The sequence below is a fragment of the Salvelinus namaycush genome, chromosome 4 (genome assembly GCF_016432855.1).
Source record: "Salvelinus namaycush isolate Seneca chromosome 4, SaNama_1.0, whole genome shotgun sequence".
Lineage (NCBI taxonomy): Eukaryota > Metazoa > Chordata > Actinopteri > Salmoniformes > Salmonidae > Salvelinus > Salvelinus namaycush.
In genome coordinates this window covers 65051066-65071529 of record NC_052310.1, presented here as the reverse complement: position 1 = coordinate 65071529, position 20464 = coordinate 65051066, and the positions used below count along the sequence as shown (strand labels likewise).

At 41.8% G+C, this 20464-nt stretch overlaps 1 protein-coding gene across 1 annotated transcript in view; it reads right to left on the bottom strand.

Moving 5' to 3' along the window:
• Nucleotides 1-20464, bottom strand: part of LOC120046735 (calcium-activated potassium channel subunit alpha-1-like) — a 220540-nt gene that overhangs the window by 112684 nt on the left and 87392 nt on the right. Inside the window, exon 3 of the mRNA XM_038992204.1 lies at nucleotides 2774-2835. Within this exon, the coding sequence (XP_038848132.1) occupies nucleotides 2774-2835 (62 nt within the window). The remainder of the gene's footprint in view (nucleotides 1-2773; nucleotides 2836-20464) is intronic.

Below are 20464 nucleotides of genomic sequence, written 5' to 3'. Positions count from 1 at the left end.
TATACACATTAAAAAGTGAAATACTGTAAGTATGTTATCAAAAATGCAACTACAAGCTAGAAGCATCAGAACCCCTAGAAAGGTAGTTCCAACCTTGAATATGACTGGGCAAAGTGCCAATAACAGGAGAGCCATGTATTCCATAGAATAGATGCTCTAAAACACAGCAACATGGACAACAACAGTCTAAACATAGCTGAAGGCAATAGAGCAAACCTGTCCACTAGATGACAGCAAATAGACCTATCAAGATCCTACAGAAAAGGTGATAAATCTATATCTTCATTTAACTTCTTATGGCTGCAGGGGCAGTATTGAGTAGCTTGGATGAAAGGTGCACAGAGGTGCCCAGAGTAAACAGCCTGCTCCTCAGTCATAGTTGCGAATATATGCATATTATTATTAGTATTGGATGAAAAACACTCTGAAGTTTCTAAAACTGTTTGAATTATGTCTGTGAGTATAACAGAACTCATATGGCAGGCAAAAAAATCCAAACAGGAAGTGGAAATTCTGAGGCTGGTGGATTTTCAACCAAGCTCCCATTGAAATCCCAGCGAGATATGGTTGAGTTTTCACTTCCTACGGCTTCCACTAGATGTCAACAGTCTGTAGAACTTTGTCTGATGACTCTACTGTGAAGGGGGGCCGGATGAGAGGAGAATTAGTCACCACTGCCATGAGGTGACCATTCTTTGCCCATGCGCGTTCACATAAGAGGGAGCTCCGTTCCATCGCTCATCTGAAGTCAATGTAATTCTCCGGTTGGAACGTTATTCAAGATTTATGTTAACAACATTCTAAAGATTGATTCAATACATCGTTTGACATGTTTCTACTGACTGTTACGGAAGTTTTGGACATTTCGTCACGTTTTAGTGAACGCGCTTCGTGATTTTGGAATTGTTTACCAAACGCGCTAACCAAAGTAGCTAATTGGACATAAATAACGGACATTATCGAAAAAATCAAGCATTTATTGTGGACCTGGGATTCCTGGGAGTGCATTCTGATGAAGATCATCAAAGGTAAGGGAATATTTATCATGTAATTTCTGGTTTCTGTTGACTCCAACATGGCGGCTAATTTGACCATTGTTCTGAGCTCCGTCTCAGATTATTGCATGGTTTGCTTTTTCCGTAAAGTTGTTTTGAAATCTGACACAGCGGTTGCATTAGTCCGGGTAGCAAATGGTTAAATATTTAACTATCTGCATTGACCCTTTTTGCACTAACTCTTTTGACTCATCACATACGCTGCTGTTACTGTTAATTATCTATCCTGTTGCCTAGTCACTTTATCCCTACCTATATGTACAGTACACATCTACCTCAATTACCTTGTACACCTGCACATCGACTCGAAACTGGTACCCCATGTATATAGACAAGTTATTGTTACTCATTGAGTATTTATTCCTTGTGTTATTATTTTTCTACTATTTCTCTTTACCCTCTGCATTGTTGGGAAGGGCCTGTAAGTAAGCATTTAACTGCTAGTGTTCACCTGTTGTTTACGAAGTTTGTGACATAAAAGTTCATGTGATTTGAATTGAGAAGTTGAATCAAGTGAGCTACCGCTGGAACAGCTGGGGGTCCTTGAGGAGAGAATTAATAACCATTGACTGATTTAGTAATTGCTCTCAATTGACACAAGACACCATCATTGGCCATAGTCATTTATAATATGTAAGGGAATAGCACAACAAATTAGATAAACTGGAATGGCACTCATTCATGGTCGCACAAATAGAGCTGTGCGCAAACCCCGCTTTAAAATATTCTAATAAGCCACCTCCTCTACATTATTATCACTAAAAGAGCAAATAACCCTTTTGTGAACTGTAACCATTGAAGAGCTCAAATGGTTATTTTGGTCAGTTTGGTTCCACATAGAAACATCACCCTTCCCAAAGAACCTTGAGGAACCCTCATTTTTTAGTGTATACGTGATTTTGAATGTAAAGGAAACCAACCATAACTGCCATAATCTGCCACATCTACAGTTACAGTTGTATTATCCACTTTGCAGGCCATCAAAAATGTTTAATATATGTAAGGAGCATATATTTTGTTTCAGATATCATATTTCAGTGCCAGCACCATGCTGCATCCCACTGCTGGCTTGCTTCTGAAGCTAAGCAAGGTTGGTCCTGGTCAGTCCTTGGAAGGGAGACCAGATGCTGCTGGAAGTGGTGTTGGAGGGCCAGTAGGTGGCACTCTTTCCTCTGGTCTAAAAAAATACCCCATTGTTCCAGGGCAGTGGTTGGGGACATTGCCCTGTGTAGGGTGCCGTCTTTTGGATGGGATGTTAAACGGGTGTCCTGACTCTCTGTGGTCACTAAAGATCCCATGGCACTTATTGTAAGAGTAGGGGTGTTGACCCTGGTGTCCTGGCTAAATTCCAAATCTGGCCCTCATATCATCACGGTCACCTAATTATCCCCAGTTTGCAATTGGCTCATTCCTCCCCCTGTAACTATTCCCCAGGTCGTTGCTGTAAATGCGAATGTGTTCTCAGTCAACTTACCTGGAAAAATAATGGTTAAATAAATATTATTACAGCTTCTCTATAAATCAGGTTATAACCACATTAGTCCACCTGTACCACATAATTTGCCAGATTAAATTTGGATCCCATTGACAAAAAAATTATCTCATTGTTTAGTAGAGCTCTGTTGTCACAGTGTAATAGCTTCCAGTATATTATCATAACAAAAAGCACGATACACTGTAGGTTACAGCTGTAATGTGTTGCAAAAAAGAATACTTACTCAGAGGAATCTATGAAGTATATTACAAGGGCTCCGATGCTGAGGGCAAAGACAAGCACCACCTGAAGAGGAGAGAGAGGAAAAGTTGGTCTCTAAGCTTTGCACTATTAATAAAGACTATTTAATGCATTCAATGTTATTAAGTAACACACTGAGAGGTAACATAAAGGTCCCAGTAATTAGCCTACTCTAGGGATATCACATTTACTGAGGCAGATAATATGTTAATTAAAGCTGGAATACAGAGCGGTGAAACTGCCACGTCCGTTTCACCGAATACTGTTTTATCCCTCTGACATCATTGCACACCATTGAACACGCAATAGAACAGTAGAGTATGTACTACAATTTTTTTTTTACCACAATGCTGGATGCTCATTTCCTCAAAGCAATAACAAGTGTGCCTCTGGTGGCCAGTGGTGCTGTTTTGCCTATCGCAGAACTCAGCTTTAAGGCCAAGGATAAATCATTCCTAACTGGCACTTTTAGAATATACATAGTGAGTAGCTACACATCACATCATCTCATTCTGACAGGGTTATAAAAGAGAGTGCTAGGCTACAACTACACCCAGGAACACACACACACACACACACACACACACACACACACACACACACACACACACACACACACACACACACACACACACACACACACACACACACACACTAGCCTAGCGCAAAGGGAATACACACAAACACAGAGAGAACTGTAAATAGAGCAGTATGCTACACCCTAGCTGAAAGGGAATACAGCACACAGAACTGTAAACAAGAACTTGGCTCATCATGTCAATACAGTGAGATGAGGCGACAGTATAGCGGGGGATAAACAGAGATACAGCGAAGCCTTGAGCCTAGTCATATAGCTAACACAATAACAAAACAAGGGCATTGAGTGACACCCTCTCTCTCTCTGTCTGTCTAATAGGGGAGGGCCTTTGAATACAATTGAACATGTAGTCTATCTAAAGCCTGCTCCCAGATATGTTAGTACTGTTAAGCAACATTTATGGTTGATGTTATGCCTAGTGTTCAGGATTACAAGGATCATGGGAGTTGACTAAACAAAAAAAACAGATCTAGGCTCACATTGGGAGAGACTACAGATTATAGATGCACTGTGCAGAAATCGCTCCACCATAGTTCGCCTAATTTCAGTTTATGTGACATAACAAGCAAGTATACTGTAGTGTAGAGAATCATTGTAATGACTACTCTGTTTGTATTCTGCCATATTCTCAGTCACCTTGCCATGGTTAAATGCGGTGGTTCGCGCTTTCAGTTATGCGCGAATTCTACCATCTATCCACGGTTTCTGGTTAGGGTAGGTTTTAATAGTCAAAGTGGGTAAACATCTCCTATACACTTCTTGATGAAATCAGTAGCCTTCTCAGTGTACACGTCAATATTCTTCTCGGAAGCTATCCGGAACATATCCCAGTCCACGTGATCAAAACAATCTTGAAGCGTGGATTCCGATTGGTCAGATCAGCATTGAATAGTACTTAGCATGGGTACTTCCTGTTTGAGTTTCTGCCTATAGGAAGGGAGGAGCAAAATGGAGCCGTGGTCAGATTTTCCGAAAGGAGGGCGGGGGAGGGCCTTGTATGCATCCCGGAAGTTGGAGTAGCAATGGTCGAGTGTTTTTCCAGCGAGAGTACTGCAGTCGATATGCTGATAGAATTTAGGTAGCATTTTCCTCAAATTTGCTTTGTTAAAATCCCCAACTACAATAAATGCAGCCTCAGGATATATGGTTTCCAGTTTACATGAAGTCCAGTGAAGTTCCTTGAAGGCTGTCGTGGTATCGGCTTGAGGGGGATATACACGGCTGTGACAATAACCCAAGATCATTCTCTTGGGAGATAATACGGTCGGCATTTGATTGTGAGGTATTCTAGGTCGGGTGAACAAAAGGACTTGAGTTCCTGTAATGTTATTACAATTACGCCATGAGTCATTAATCATGAAACATACACCCCCGCCCTTCTTCTTCCCAGAGAGATGTTTATTCCTGTCGATGCGATGAACTGAGAATCCATATGGCTGAACCGACTCCGACAGTATATCCCGAGAGAGCCATGTTTCCATGAAACAGAGTATGTTACGATTCCTGATGTCTCTCTGGAAATAAACCCTTGCCATGATCTCGTCAACTTATCCAGGGACTGAACCTTAGCGAATAATATACTCGGAAGAGGTGGGTGTGGTGTGCGCGCCTCCTAAGTCTGACTAGAAGACCGCTCCAAATTCCTCTTCTCTGCTGGCGGAGGTCGTTCAAAACTCTGACGCAGTTGTCATGTCAACACATCCGTCAGTGCTGCTGTGAACCACATCACAAGAGACATGCCAAACGGAAAATGTATATATTATTGATGCAACTTCAATGTTGTTTGAGTTGCTTTGTGTATCACCAAATTAGCTTGAAATTATTTTACTGCAACATTGCTCACCGCATCCAAGTTGCTTGAAATATGTGTTCCAAATAGCTGTCAGTCAAGGCAAGCTCATGAGTATCAGCTCCCAGCCCGCTCAGCCTTTTCTTTTCAAACTTCCCGGTAGTTAACCGTGAGAGAAAAAATAATTTTCAGAATGACTGTGCAGGCCCTTCAATATCCAGTAACTCACTGGCAGTTTAACTGTCAATATGTTATTGTAAAATGCACAGTAATGTACTTGCAACCAGTGATGTTATGTATCAAAAATTAAACATGAATGTCCCCATGCTCAACTACAATTAAGTTACTGGAGAATTTACAGTAACCTCTTACCAATGCAGCTCTTGATTGATACTATTTACAGAGATTGTAGAACAGAGTGAATACAAATGAGGTGCTCCACCTTCATGAACATAACAATAAAACCACTTAAACGGGTACACTTCCACAAACACGGCATATTTTAGACCATGCCCCCAGATATGCTAATGAAACCCCCCCCAGCACATTGCTCCATCCAACATTTCAAAGTGCAGTGAAAGTAAGGTAAACAACAACGTCATTCTACTACAATAACACCTTTATCAACTGTAAAAATACTGTAACTCAGTATATGGTAACTTACTGTCAAATTACAGGTAATTTTTAACAGTGTGTGCCATAAGCAAATCTGAAGTATCCTATAAGTATAACTGTAGAACCTGTCATTGGTTCTAACTGGAACCAGAGTGTTCTTCATGAGAGGGTTCTAAATTAAACACAAAAGGGTTTCCCTACTTACAGGGACAAATCAAAGGGTTCTACATGGCATCCAAAAGGGTTCCCCCATAGGAACAAATGACAGAATGTCTATTGGTTCTAATGTTTTAACAATCTTTATCACACCCACAGATCCAGTGGTGTAGCAGGAAAGTCAGGTGGCTGGCAACCAAGAAGTCGTGAGTTTAAATCCCAAGTGAGGTTGACTCCAAAGTAATCAGAATTTTGCTGGTCTGCAAAACCCCTCCCATCATTGTCATATTTCCCAGCATGCTGTGTTGCAGTTAGATTTTTTGAATTGTTTGGTTTCAATATCTGTGTTTTTGCATGTAGACTGATTGATAAATTAAATCAATTAATTTATCTTATGCTACACAAAGATAAACAACATACATTTTTCTAAACTAATCCAATTTGTTAGGCTACTTATTGCACCCTTTACTGAAATGGTTGTTCCAGTTTAGATGGTTTAGGTCCTCACCACCTTTCTAATCCTGCTAGTCATTCTGAATGCAGATTGGGTATGTCCACTCTGGCTGGAAACATCACTTTGCTAGTCAGTATAATATTTTTTGATGCTGGTTTTGCTTTAGCTGATGCTGGTCACATCACTAGTGTCCAAAACACCGCAAAGGCTAGTTATGGGGAAACAACGCGTCCTAAAGCATTGAGCATTTCCAGCCAATTATGTCAAAAATAGGTTCATAATGCAAGGCTTTGATCAACACAGTGTACACTATTGGCACCTGCTGATCAAAATAATTTAGAGCAGTCAAAGTATTATAGACAACGTCCCACACCCCATAGCGCCTGCACAGGATAGCATTTTTGTCTTCTGCCAAACCAATACCAAACCAATCAGGTGGCTGTTTGATGAAACAAAGTTTTGAAAGGCATTGATCACGTGCCTCTGATAAAATTTTGCTGGCATTGGCACACTGATTAGAAGTATGCCTCAGAGCTGTGGTATCAAACATAACATCACTAACGACGGTGGATTACCAGCAAAAACACAACAAAGGATGATCTGCCAGCATAACAAACTAGACCATGCTGGTCTGACCAGCATCCGACCAGCACGGACCATGCCGTATGGGCCTTGGTCAAAAGTAGTGCCCTATATAGAGTGCCTTTGGGACAGAGCCGGAGAGTGGCTTGGGGTAAACTGAGAGAGCAAGCAGTCAATTGCAGAAGAAACGGTGATACCCAGCACCACTTAGCATATTTAAACCAGTCAAATAAGGCCAAGAATTGGACAAGATTTGAGGGCAAACTCTCTTATTAATTGCGTAGTCCATTGGCAGGAAAACAGGGAAGAAGGAAATCAACTTGATGAGACTGATAATATAGCTTTTTGAAGCTCTAGGTATATAAATAAATGCTTTTTTATATAACTATTTTCCCTAAAGTATGAAATGCGCCACACAACATTAAACGTTATTAAAAAGCCCATTAGGGACAATAATAATCTTATTTCTTCTTAAAAGAGTGGGGCAGTCCCACAGTGTATTAGATAGGACAAGAAAGGTAGGAGGAGAGTGGTAAATAGCAGTGGATCGGATTCAAACCCACGCCGCGCAGGTACATGTATTCTGAAGGCAGCGGCTTAGACCACCAGGCCACTATCAAGCATATTGTCATTGCTACAAAATGAACAACCCACATTCCTTATTAAATTAAAACCGCAGTGCATTTAATGTGGTCGGGGCCAGTACACTACAGTACTGTAATCCTGAGAAGCACAGATGAGATAAAAGCATCAGAAGTTAACTCCTCTCAGCATCCAGACCCGGGTTCAAATCCTCAAAAATGTTATAGTATTTATTTTAGACTGCCAGGTGGGCGGGGTCTGCACTTTTGAATGCTTTTCTATTGGTTCCATTCCAACATACAAGCTCTATCAAGTACCACTTTAGTATTTGAACACACCTCTGACATGCCACGTTTTACACAATGTTGTACGAAGTAGCAGTGACCCTGCCTGCCTTTGTCTATTTAGTAAATGACAGCCTGAACCAGCAGCAGCCCTAGCCATCCATAATAGATTAGTAGCTCAGAACTCATTAATTTCCATGATGATGTGACATTGTATTGTCAGTGTGTCCATTGACGTCTCCCATGATGAGAAAACACCTTCATGAATTTTTTATTTCCTGTCCTTAGCTTCCTTTTTAAAAGCAGAGCTGGGGATTTCTCTCTCTCTCTCTCTCTCGCTTTCTCACTCACTCACTGACTCACTCACTCACTCACTCACACTCTCTCTCTCTCTCTCTCTCTCGCTCTCTCTCTGTCTCTGAGCAATCCAATTTAGAAAAAATGGCAGCCAGAGACAACACCCCGAAACCCACAAGTCATAATAAAACCAAATGAGAAACAGATGTAGTATTGGCAGTCAGGTAGATGTGCCAACTCACTCATTCTGTAACAAGACGAAACAATATCTACAAAGTTTGTCAATGAGGGTCTATGGCAGCCTGTATCATTTATGTTAGTCATTATTAATCATTACATAATCATGCATGGTCAAACCTGCCATCTTCAATATAGTGGTGGATGGGCCACCAGAAGTTGATAGATGGGTGTTTCCACAAGAGGGCCCAGTTGGCTAGCTCATCCTTAATCCTATGGGCCCTGGTCAAATAAAGTGCACTACATAGTTGCCATTTGGGACACAGCTTAGCATGTACCCCTTTACATACTAAGAAACCTGCCTAGAAAAGTAATATACTGTAACAGATTTACACTCATTATCCTGGTTTCACATCTGTGCTCTTATGTTCATTGTCAAACTAGCACAAAACTGATGGGGGACCAGGCTAGATTTGTATGAGGATACAATGGGCTTTCAGAAACAGAAAGTTTATGCACCTGATTCTTGATATACAACTGTCTTGTGTATGTAAATGAGGAAACCCAGCTAGATAACAGGAACATGTTTTGTACAGCTACAGTAGAAGACTACAGTATACTCCAGTCACTATTATTCGAGGCACAAGTAAGTATCAAGTCACAAGGTCCGAGTCTCAAGTTGAGTCCCAAGTAGATTGGGTCAAGACTCGAGTCAAGTCCAAGTCGTGCATTCTAAGAGCAAGTCAAGTCGAGTCACAAGATTTCAAGTCTCAAGTCAAGTAAAAAAAAAAATAACTTCAAATATTTGTCTATTTATTGAGGCTACCAGACATCCCTTTTCATTATTTTGTCTACAACACATTTTGATTAAACTATGTAATTGTAAAATATGAACCTATTTACAGGTCTTAGTGAGCCAATGGTTAAAGAGCCAAATCAAACAAAATATACACTGGCAACAGCCCAAAAGACATAGCCTCTGTATCAGGCTTAACTTGTCCTATCTGAACAGACATAGATAGAGGGCAAGACTGTACAGCCTCCCTCTGAGAAACCAAATTGAATCTGTCTAACAGGAGCTCAAACAGGTAGGTCTAAATAATATAAGCACTTGGCCCCCAGGACCATACAATTACCCAATTAGCAACTACAACCAATAAACTGGTTGTTCAATGTAAAAGGCAATTCCCACATCCATTGTTACATTGGCACATTCATCTTATTCAGACATAATTATTTGTAATGATATTTCAACACCATACATGATGGAACAATCATTTTCTCTTTCTCAATGTTATGACTCCAAAGCATTCTATGGGCACTGAGACGAGTGCACACTCCTGTTACGCACAACAAAAATGACAGAGACAAAGACACAGACACACGGAACCACGACCTAACCCGGATAATATGAACAAAGGAAACCACAAATTGAATTAAATAAACAGAACTTCTACCTCATTGGTCTTGCGAACGTTCATGTGCACTATAAATATCGCGCCCACTCAGAGCAGGCTAAGAAATGGTTGGCTAAATGTGTCGTAGGCCTATCAAATATGAAACAGAAATGTCTACGTGTTGCAATAAACGGTACCCGGACGGAGTGATAGATTTAGATTTACCACATGATTTACCATGCTTTCAAAGGAGTGAAAGCAACAGCAAACATTTCAACAAGAGAAAAAAGCTCTCTTCACTGGCGGGAGTTCAGAGAGCGAAGAGAGTCTTCGCCACAGTAATAATTAACTTTAACAACAAATTGCAAATGCAAGCTTCATAAATAAATTATCCGTTTCAAGCAATTGTTAGGCGTACATACCAAAAGACCAGCAGGCCTATGCTAGTAAGTGTTGCCCCATTGCTGGTCAACTTGCAAAGTAAACAGTTAATATTATTGATCAAACTATTTTTAGAGCTGCATATTTAATTATGGCAACCCTCTCTACCTACAATTTGACATTTGCGCTGCACCCAATCCTATAGCTGTAAAGCGAATCAGCAATCTGTTCGCCAGCTCACCCGACCTGTGTTGATTGACAGTTTTCTGTTTTTTTTATAAGGGCTATGCTGCGGCTACTGTCTCTGGCTGCGTGGAGAGTAATACACAGAGACTCTGTGCCACAAAATGAGTGACAAAACATTACAAAACCTGTCCAGATAATTTCAAGTCATCAGTCTCAAGTCAAAGTTGAGTCCCGAATTGAGGCTCCAAGTCAAATCATTTAATTTTCTGTCAAGTCTCAAGTCAACAACTCTGCTACGCATGCTGGTATTTTCTACTACAAATCAGACTGATTTCCACAAAATACTCTGTATGAGGAAACATTTATATTCAATGCGGATGTATAGGCTACAATGCTTTCTACTTGCTCTGGTTTACAGACAAGTCCTACTCTTCACTGAACGAAAACCATCAGAAAGACAAGGAGTGCGTACCAAATGGCACCCAAATCCGCATCCCAAATGGCACCCTATTCCAGGTCCCCTGGTCAAAAGCAGTGCACTATATAGGGAAAAGGGTGTCATTTGGGACAGAGCCAAGTTGTACTGTATCCCTACACCATGATTCAAAACACATGCAGAGCATTGAGACACACTCACGTTCATAAATAAACACCAAAGCACTATTATCCTGAATTAAACCCCTCGGTAGGTTTGACTTGCCCATTTTGAAATGATCCTTTCCTATGATAATGCTTTCCTCTATAGAGCCCTGATAACTCCTCCAGTCAGAAATTGGTGAACACGCATACACAAACAACACACTCATTAGCCTCTGGGTCTGTGTGAGATATGACTCTAGGCCCACTCTGTATTAATAACAAGCAGGAAAAAGACAATGAACAGGGAAAAGAAAGGGAACAAGGAAAAAGACAGGGAACAGGGAGAAAAACAGCGAACAGGGAAAGAACAGGGAAAAGAAAGGGAACAAACAAAGACAGGGAACCGGGAAAAGACAGCTAACAGGGAAAAGACAGGAATCAGGGAAAAGACAGGGAACATGGAAAGAACAGTGAAAATAAAGAGAAAAGGGAAAAGACAGGGAACAGAGAAAATAAATGGAACAGGGAAAAAGATAAGGAAAAGACAGGGAACAGGGAAAAGACAAGGAACAGGGAAAACACAGGGACCATGGAAAGAACATTGAAAATAAAGGGAACCGTGAAAATAAAGGGAACGGGGAAAAGACAAGGGAACGGGGAAAAGACAAGGGAACCGGGAAAAGACACGGGAACCGGGAAAAGAGACGGGAACCGGGAAAAGAGACGGGAACCGGGAAAAGACAAGGGAACCGGGAAAAGACAAGGGAACCGGGAAAAGACAAGGGAACCGGGAAAAGACAAGGGAAGAGGGAAAAGACAGGGGAAGAAGGAAACGACAGGGAAAAGACAGGGAACAGGGAAACAACAGGAAAAAGACAGGGAACAGGGAAAAGACAGGGAACAGACACGGAACAGGGAAAAGACAAGGGAAGAGGGAAAAGACAGGGAACCGGAAAAGACAGCGAACAGGGAAAAGACAGGGGACATGGAAAAGACAGGGGACAGGGAAAAGAAAGGGGACAGGGAAAAGACAGGGAAAAGACAGGGAACCGGGAAAAGAAAGGGGACATGAAAAAGACAGGGAACAAGGAAAAGACAGGGGACAGGGAAAAGAAAGGGGACAGGGAAAAAGACAAGGAAAAGACGGGGAACAGGGAAAAGACAGGAAACAGGGAAAAGACAGGAAACATGGAAAAGACAGAGAACAGGGAAAAGATAAGGAAAAGACAGGGAACAGGGAAAAGACAGGAAACAGGGAAAAGACAGGGAACAGGGAAAAGACAGGGGACAGGGAAAAGAAAGGGGAAAGGGAAAAAGACAAGGAAAAAACAGGGAACAGGGAAAAGACAGAGAAAAGACAAGGAACCGGGAAAAGACAAAGGAAAAGGGAAATAACAAGGAAAAGACAGGGAACAGGGAAATAACAGGGAAAAGACAGGGAACAGGGAAAAGACAGGGAACAGGGAAAAGAAAGGGGACAGGGAAAAGAAAGGGGGCAGGGAAAAGACAGGGGACAGGGAAAAGAAAGGGGACAGGGAAAAGAAAGGGGACAGGGAAAAAGACAAGGAAAAAACAGGGAACAGGGAAAAGACAGAGAAAAGACAAGGAACCAGGAAAAGACAAGGAACCGGGAACAGACAAAGGAAAAGGGAAATAACAGGGAAAAGACAGGGAACAGGGAAAAGACAAGGAAAAGACAGGGAACAGGGAAATAACAGGGCAAAGACAGGGACAGGGAAAAGACAGGGAACAGGGAAAAACAGGAAACATGGAAAGAACAGCGGAAATTTACATTTACATTTAAGTCATTTAGCAGACGCTCTTATCCAGAGCGACTTACAAGTACATACATTCATACTTTTTTTGCACTGGTCCCCCGTGGGAATCGAACCCACAACCCTGGCGTTGCAAGCGCCATGCTCTACCAACTGAGCCACACGGGACCGGAAATATTGGGAACAGGGAAAAAGACAGGGAACGGGGAAAAGGAAAGGACAGGGAAAAGACTAGGATAAGACTGGGAACAGGGAGAAGACAAGGAAAAGACAGGGAAAAGACAAGGAAAGAATAGGGAACCGGGAAAAGACAGGGACCTGGGAAAAGACAGGGAACCGGGAAAAGACAAGGGAACCGGGAAATAACAGGGAACAGGGAAATAACAGGGAAAAGACAGGGAACAGGGAAAAGACAGTGAACAGGGAAAAGACAGTGAACTTCTCTTGACTGAGAAATCATATGTGCTCATTGGTGATGGGTAGCTGAAGAAGTATGGTGGCAGTCACTATTCCACTTGTCGAATTAAATAAGAACACAGAGTATGACAGGGCAGATTACTGTTTCTGAAGAAGCACCTATGATTAAAATGTAATAAAACTGGTTAATGCAGAAAAACCTGTGTGTTTACTGGATTGAGACACAGTGTCAGTATAATTTTTAAAAATGGCCATGTATGGGACATGTATGAAGAAGAATAAATAATTCAGTATATGACAGATTATGAAAAGTTAGCATTCCAAAGCTTTAAATGAGAAGAAATGGTGATGTTCTCTTCAGAACCTATAGACAAGAGTGTTTAGGTGTATTACTATGCAGACTTGAAACTTTCCTCAAATGGCAATTTACAAGCACATTTATAAGGAGCCAGTTCAGGAGCCTTCACAGCTGTCTACACAGTTGACATTCCGAATTCAGAAATACTACAAGAAAATCAATCAGATTTTGTTGATCAAAGAGAGGAGTGTGGAGAAAATAACAATTACTGGAAGGAAAGAAAGAAAGAGTTGGAAGACTTATGTGACAATTTCCATATGTAGTCAAGGCCAGCGGGAAGACTAGTTTTCAGGTAAATGAAAAACTTTGTCCATCGAGTAAATCTTTTTGGTTATTGAATTTTTTACATTCCAAGGCTAATGCTACTTCTGAGATATTATAATGGGTTGGCTTCATTGATATTGTGATACACTATATATACAAAAGTATGTGGACATCCCTTCAAATGAGTGGATTCAGATATTTCAGCCATACCCGTTGCTGACAGGTGTATAAAATAGAGCACACAGCCATGCAATCTCCACAGACAAACATTGGCAGTGGAATGGCCTTAATGAAGAGCTACGTGCCCCCAATGATACCTGCACCAATGCTTATAGCATTCAATAAATGCTATTCATTGACTACAGCTCAGTGTTCAACACCAGAGTACCCTCAAAGCTCATCACTAAGCTAAAGATCCTGGGACTAAACACCTCCCTCTGCAACTGGATCCTGGACTTCCTGACGGGCCGCCACCGGTGGTGAGGGTAGGTAGCATCACATCTGCCACGCTGATCCTCAACACTGGAGCGCCCCAGGGGTGCGTGCTCAGTCCCCTCCTGTACTCCCTGTTCACCCACGACTGCATGGCCAGGCACGACTCCAACACCATCATTAAGTTTGCAGACGACACAAGTTTGCAGACAACACTGCAGGCCTGATCACTGACAACGACGAGACAGCCGATAGGGAGGAGGTCAGAGACCTGGCCGGGTGGTGCCAGAATAAAAACCTATCCCTCAACGTAACCAAGACTAAGGAGATGATTGTGGACTACAGGAAAAGGAGGACCGAGCACGTCCCCATTCTCATCGACGGGGCTGTAGTGGAGCAGGTTGAGAGCTTCAAATTCCTTGGTGTCCACATCAACAACAAACTAGAATGGTCCAAACATACCAAGACAGTCGTGAAGAGGGCACGACAAAGCCTGTTCCCCCTCAGGAAACTAAAAAGATTTGGCATGGTTCCTGAGATCCTCAAAAGGTTCTACAGCTGCAACATCGAGAGCATCCTGACTGGTTGCATCACTGCCTGCTACGGCAATTGCTCGGCCTCTGACCGCAAGGCACTACAGAGGGTAGCGCGTATGGCCCAGTACATCACTGATGCTAAGCTGCCTGCCATCCAGGACCTCTACACCAGGCAGTGTCAGAGGAAGGCCCTAAAGATTGTCAAAGACCCAGCCACCCCAGTCATAGACTGTTCTATCTACTACCGCATGGCAAGCGGTACCGGAGTGCCAAGTCTAGGACAAAAAGGCTTCTCAACAGTTTTTACCCCCAAGCCATACGACTCCTGAACAGGTAATCAAATGGTTACCCGGACTATTTGCATTGTGTGCCCCCCCCAACCCATCTTTTTACGCTGCTGCTACTCTCTGTTTATCATATATGCATAGTCACTTTAACTTTTTATTCATGTACATACTACCTCAATTGGGCCAACCAACCAGTGCTCCCGCACATTGGCTAACCGGGCTATCTGCATTGTGTCCCACCACCCACCCCCCGCCAACCCCTCTTTTACGCTACTGCTACTCTCTGTTCATCATATATGCATAGTCACTTCAACCATATCTACATGTACATACTACCTCAGTCAGCCTGACTAACCGGTGTCTGTATGTAGCCTCGCTACTTTTATAGCCTCGCTACTTTTATAGCCTCGCTACTTTTATAGCCTCGCTACTTTTATAGCCTCGCTACTTTTATAGCCTCACTACTGTATATAGCCTGCCTTTTTACTGTTGTTTTATTTCTTTACTTACCTATTGTTCACCTAATACTTTTTTGCACTATTGGTTAGAGCCTGTAAGTAAGCATTTCACTTTGCACAGAGGTTCCTCAAAGACCCTTTTCAGAGGGATTCCTCAAAGAACCTTTTTGAACTGGAAAGGTTCCCCCTGTGTGGCAATTTGTAAAACCCCAAAAGGTTCAAGAGTGTAGAGCCACCCCATTATGTTTGCACTCAGTATGTTCAAAACATTTGCATTGCAACATTGTCCACAGAGAAACCATACAAAATAAACCACATTATCTTTTAGAGGAGGATTGGGAGTCTCAAAATTAATCTCAGGGAACACCTGTTCCCTTGTAGTATACTGACATGGCAACAATGGGTTTTCAAATCTCCAAGCTAATTTAGCTAATATGAGAACAGCATCTCTCCTTGGGCACTTTATGCCAGGAGAGGTGATTGACAAACTTTTACCACAACACTAGCAGGATCTTCAACCACAACACCAAATGGGGTTACCATTCCAAGGAAATTACACACTTTTATGGGAAATGCAATAACTACAACTATGAACATGAACACAATTAACAATATAAACTCAATGAGTGTTATTAGAAAGGAACAAGAACACACACTAAACCCAATTCTTCGGTCCATTAGTTAGTGACACTGGTTTCATCACAAAGGGAGGTGTACTGTATATGAATAGGTAGTGTAATACTAGCTGAGTATTTCCCAGCCAGGACATCCCTGAGCTCTATCCTTGAGTCCCAAATGGCAGCTTATTCCCTGTTTAATACACTACTTTTGACAATGGCCTATAGGGGTAGTAGACTATGAAGGGAATAGGGTGCCATTTGGGACTCAACCTTGTGTGTTATTCGGGTCCCCCCTAAAGTATCTTTGTGTTTTATATTTGGACCAGAGGATAGAGGGAACCCAGGTCAGCAGTTCACCTCAGAGCCAACAACAGGTCAGTGATATATTGGTTTGATGAATGCAGAGCCACATAGTAAACAGTGTTAACCACATAGTACACTGTGTAGCTTGAGAGATTCACAGAGGATGTGACCCTATAGAGATCCATCAGAGCACAGGAATGGAAACTGAACAGAGAGTTGACTGACATTCTCTGAACTCTAGGATAGAGAATGTCTGGCATCCTCCAGATTGGGAGGTTACATTCCAGTTTGACCACTGGACTCATCTAGCACCGTGTGATAACTTTGACACCGTCTGGAAACAGAAGATACTCTACAGGAATGACGGAGTCCATTCAAATCATCTTGGCTCCTGGACTCTGTCCACGCATTTCAACGCTGCGTTGAAACAATGACTGGCAAATGATCCAAGACCAGCTCAGTTAATCCTTACCATTGTGACAATGAGTCGTCATAATGCTGCATCAAATGTACATGATCTTAGGGGCATTGGCAAAGACAATGTAAGTAATCTACTTATGTACCCCTAATTGCACCGAATACATCTGTTTATCCTGCAGCTATTGTAAGCAGTAATCATGAGCCTATAAACCAGAGTTACACTGTTAGCACTGAGGTTGTGTGCAATAGCATGAAGACCACTTTATGCAGCTCACCCTGCACTATCAGCTCCAATGAAAATAACATGAGTAAGTCTACCTCTGATTAGCTTCCCAGTAAAGCAATTAAAACAACCCAGAAATGTGCTAAAAATAACCCATATTAACATATGTAGCCTAAGAAACAAGGTCCATGAAGTCAATAACTTGCTTGTAAGAGATGAGCGTCATATTCTGACTATCTCTGAAACTCACTTTGATAATATCTTTGATGATACAGTGGTAGCAATACATGGTTATAACATCTACTGAAAAGACAGAAATACAAACGGAGGCGGTGTTGCGGTCTATATTCAGAACCACATTCCTGTAAAGCTTAGAGACGATCTAATGTTAAATAGTGTTGAAGTAATATGGCTACAGGTTCATCTGCCTCACCTAAAGCCCATTCTTGTGGGAAGCTGCTATAGACCACCAAGTGCTAACAGTCAGTATCTGCATAATATGTGTGAAATGCTTGATAATTAATGTATGTGATATCAACAGAGAAGCATATTTCTGGTTGATTTAAATATTGACTGGCTATCATCAAGCTGCCCACTCAGGAAAAAAATGACTGTTGTCTATCAATAATGACAAGCCACCGGGGTCTGACAATCTAGATGGAAAATTACTGAGGATAATAGCAGACGATATTGCCACTCCTATTTGTCACATCTTCAATTTAAGCCTACTAGAAAGTGTGTGCCCTCAGGCCTGGAGGGAAGCTAAAGTCATTCCGCTACCCAAGAATAGTAAAGCCCCCTTTACTGGCTCAAATAGCCGACCAACCAGCCTGTTAGTAAACTTCTGGAAAAATGTATTTTGACCAGATACAATGCTATTTCACAGTAAACAAATTGCCAACAACATTCCAGCATGCTTATAGGGAAGGACACTCAACAAGCACAGCACTTACACAAATGACTGATGATTGGCTGAGAGAAATTGATGATAAAATGATTGCGTGGGCTGTCTTGTTAGACGTCAGCGCAGCTTTTGACATTATTGATCATAGTCTGCTGCTGGAAAAATGAATGTGTTATGGCTTTACACCCCCTGCTATAATGTGGATAAAGAGTTACTTGTCTAACAGAACACAGAGGGTGTTCTTTAATGAAAGCCTATAAAATATAATCCAGTTAGAATCAGGAATTCCCCAGGGTAGCTGTTCAGGCCCCTTGCTTTTTACATTTTTTACTAACGACATGCCGCTAACGTGCCACTAAGGTCAGGCTTGTCTTTCACATATCCCTGGTGCCATGCAGAATATCAGAAAGGGAAGAGGACAGGATGGAACATTGTCTTCATATGTGAATGTGTCTTTACCTATTCTTAAACCATGTGAAGGGATGGCGTGATTAATGGGGAACCAATTACTTGTCTCCACAATGTCTGTGCGCAAGTCACTCCCTCCTTTGGCATTGGGGGGAGGTGTATGGCAGTGTCTGGAACCATTGTATGTCCTCTCTGATGTTGCACTTATCCTGGGATAGCGTATGACCTAGAGGCTCACTCCTCTCAGTGAGCTTGTCCAGGAGTGGGGTCAAGAAGGGGTTTTACTTGAGATGAGAGTATCTAGAGTTGACAATGGAGTTATGCCATTGGATGAGTTGGTGTTTTTGTACTATGAAGTACCAGGAACAAGATTAGAACCTCGTCTTAGGGGCCAAACTGAACGATAATTTATAGCGAATGCTATCTGGCTACGGGATACTCCTTTCTCATTTATAAAGTCTCACTTTGTGAACTGTTCCTAATATCTGTGGTTTGTCATGTCAACCAGGGGGTGGATCTTTGCTATAAAAGATCTCAGTAGCCCTTGTGTTGTCACTCTCAACGGTTCATTAGAAATGGTGAATAGTTGAAAGTCATTGCTATTGCAAAGCTCTTAATATTAAATATTTAGTTGAAGTATAACTCTGACTGGTGTGATACGTTTGTCTCTCCTCATTTGATAGTAAAGAAATTAACCACCACAAAAGCCAGAGTTTCTATGTATGCAGATGACTCAACACTATACACGTTAGCTACTACAGCGACTGATATGACTGCAACACTCAACAAAGAGCTGCAGTTAGTTTCAGAGTGGGTGGCAAGGAATACGTGTCTAGTATCCTAAATATTTCTAAAACTAAAAGCATTGTATTTGGAACAAAACACTCACTAAACCCCAAACCTCAACTAAATCTTGTAATAAATAATGTGGAAATTGAGCAAGTTGAGATGACTAAACTGCTTGGAGTAACACTGGATTGCAAACTGTCATGGTCAAAACATATTGATGCAGTAGTAGCTAAGATGGGGAGAAGTCTGTCTATAATAAAGCTATGCTCTGCCTTCTTAACAGCACTATCAACAAGGCAGGTCCTACATGCCCTAGTTTTGTCACACCTTGACTACTGTTCAGTCATGTGGTCAGGTGCCACAAAAAAGGACTTAGGAAAATTGCAATTGGCTCAGAACAGGGCAGCACGGTTGGCCCTTGGATGTACACAGAGAGCTAATATTAATAATATGCATGTCAATCTCTCCTGGCTTAAAGTGGAGGAGAGTGACTTCATCACTACTTGTCTTTGTGAGAGGTATTGACATGTTGAATGCACCGAGCTGTCTATCTAAACTACTGTCACACAGCTCGGACACCCATGCATACCCCAAAAGAAATGCCACAAGAGGTCTCTTCACAGTCCCCAAGTACAGAACAGACTATGGGAGGCACACAGTACTAAATAGAGCTATGACTATTCCACATCAAGTAACTGATGCAAGCAGTAAAATTTGATTTAAAAAACACCTTATGGAACAGCGGGGACTGTGAAGCAACACAAACATTGGCACAGACACACACACACACACACACACACACACACACACACACACACACAATACATACACATGGATTTAGTACTGTAGATATGTGGTAGTGGTGGAGTATGGCAGCAGCTAACGGGAATCCATAATAAATACAAACAAATACAAAAAATATGGAAAATAACTGAGCACTGACCTCTGACTGTTGAATGTTGCTTCATCTAGTTTGGAGAGATCCCCTTGTCCTTTAAGACAGTAACACAGTACCTATTCAAATGACTCCCTTTGTCATGAAATCACAGTCCATACCAGGACAATAACAGGACAATGTTATTGTGAGTCAATGTCACTGACACTAAAATAAACTAATTACACTTGGGCTTCTGAGTGGCACAGCGTTCTAAGGCACTGCATCTCAGTGCAAGAGGTGTCACTACAATCCCTGGTTTGAATCCAAACTGTATCACATCTGGCCGTGATTGGGAGTCCCATAGGGTGGTGCACAATTGGCCCAGTGGGTTTGGCCGGGGTAGGCCGTCATTGTAAATAAGAATTTGTTCTTAACTGACTTGCCTAGTAAAATAAAATACATATTTTTTTTAAATGAATAAGTGACATAAGTAAAGAGTGGATCATTTCAAATAATTTGTTGTGTT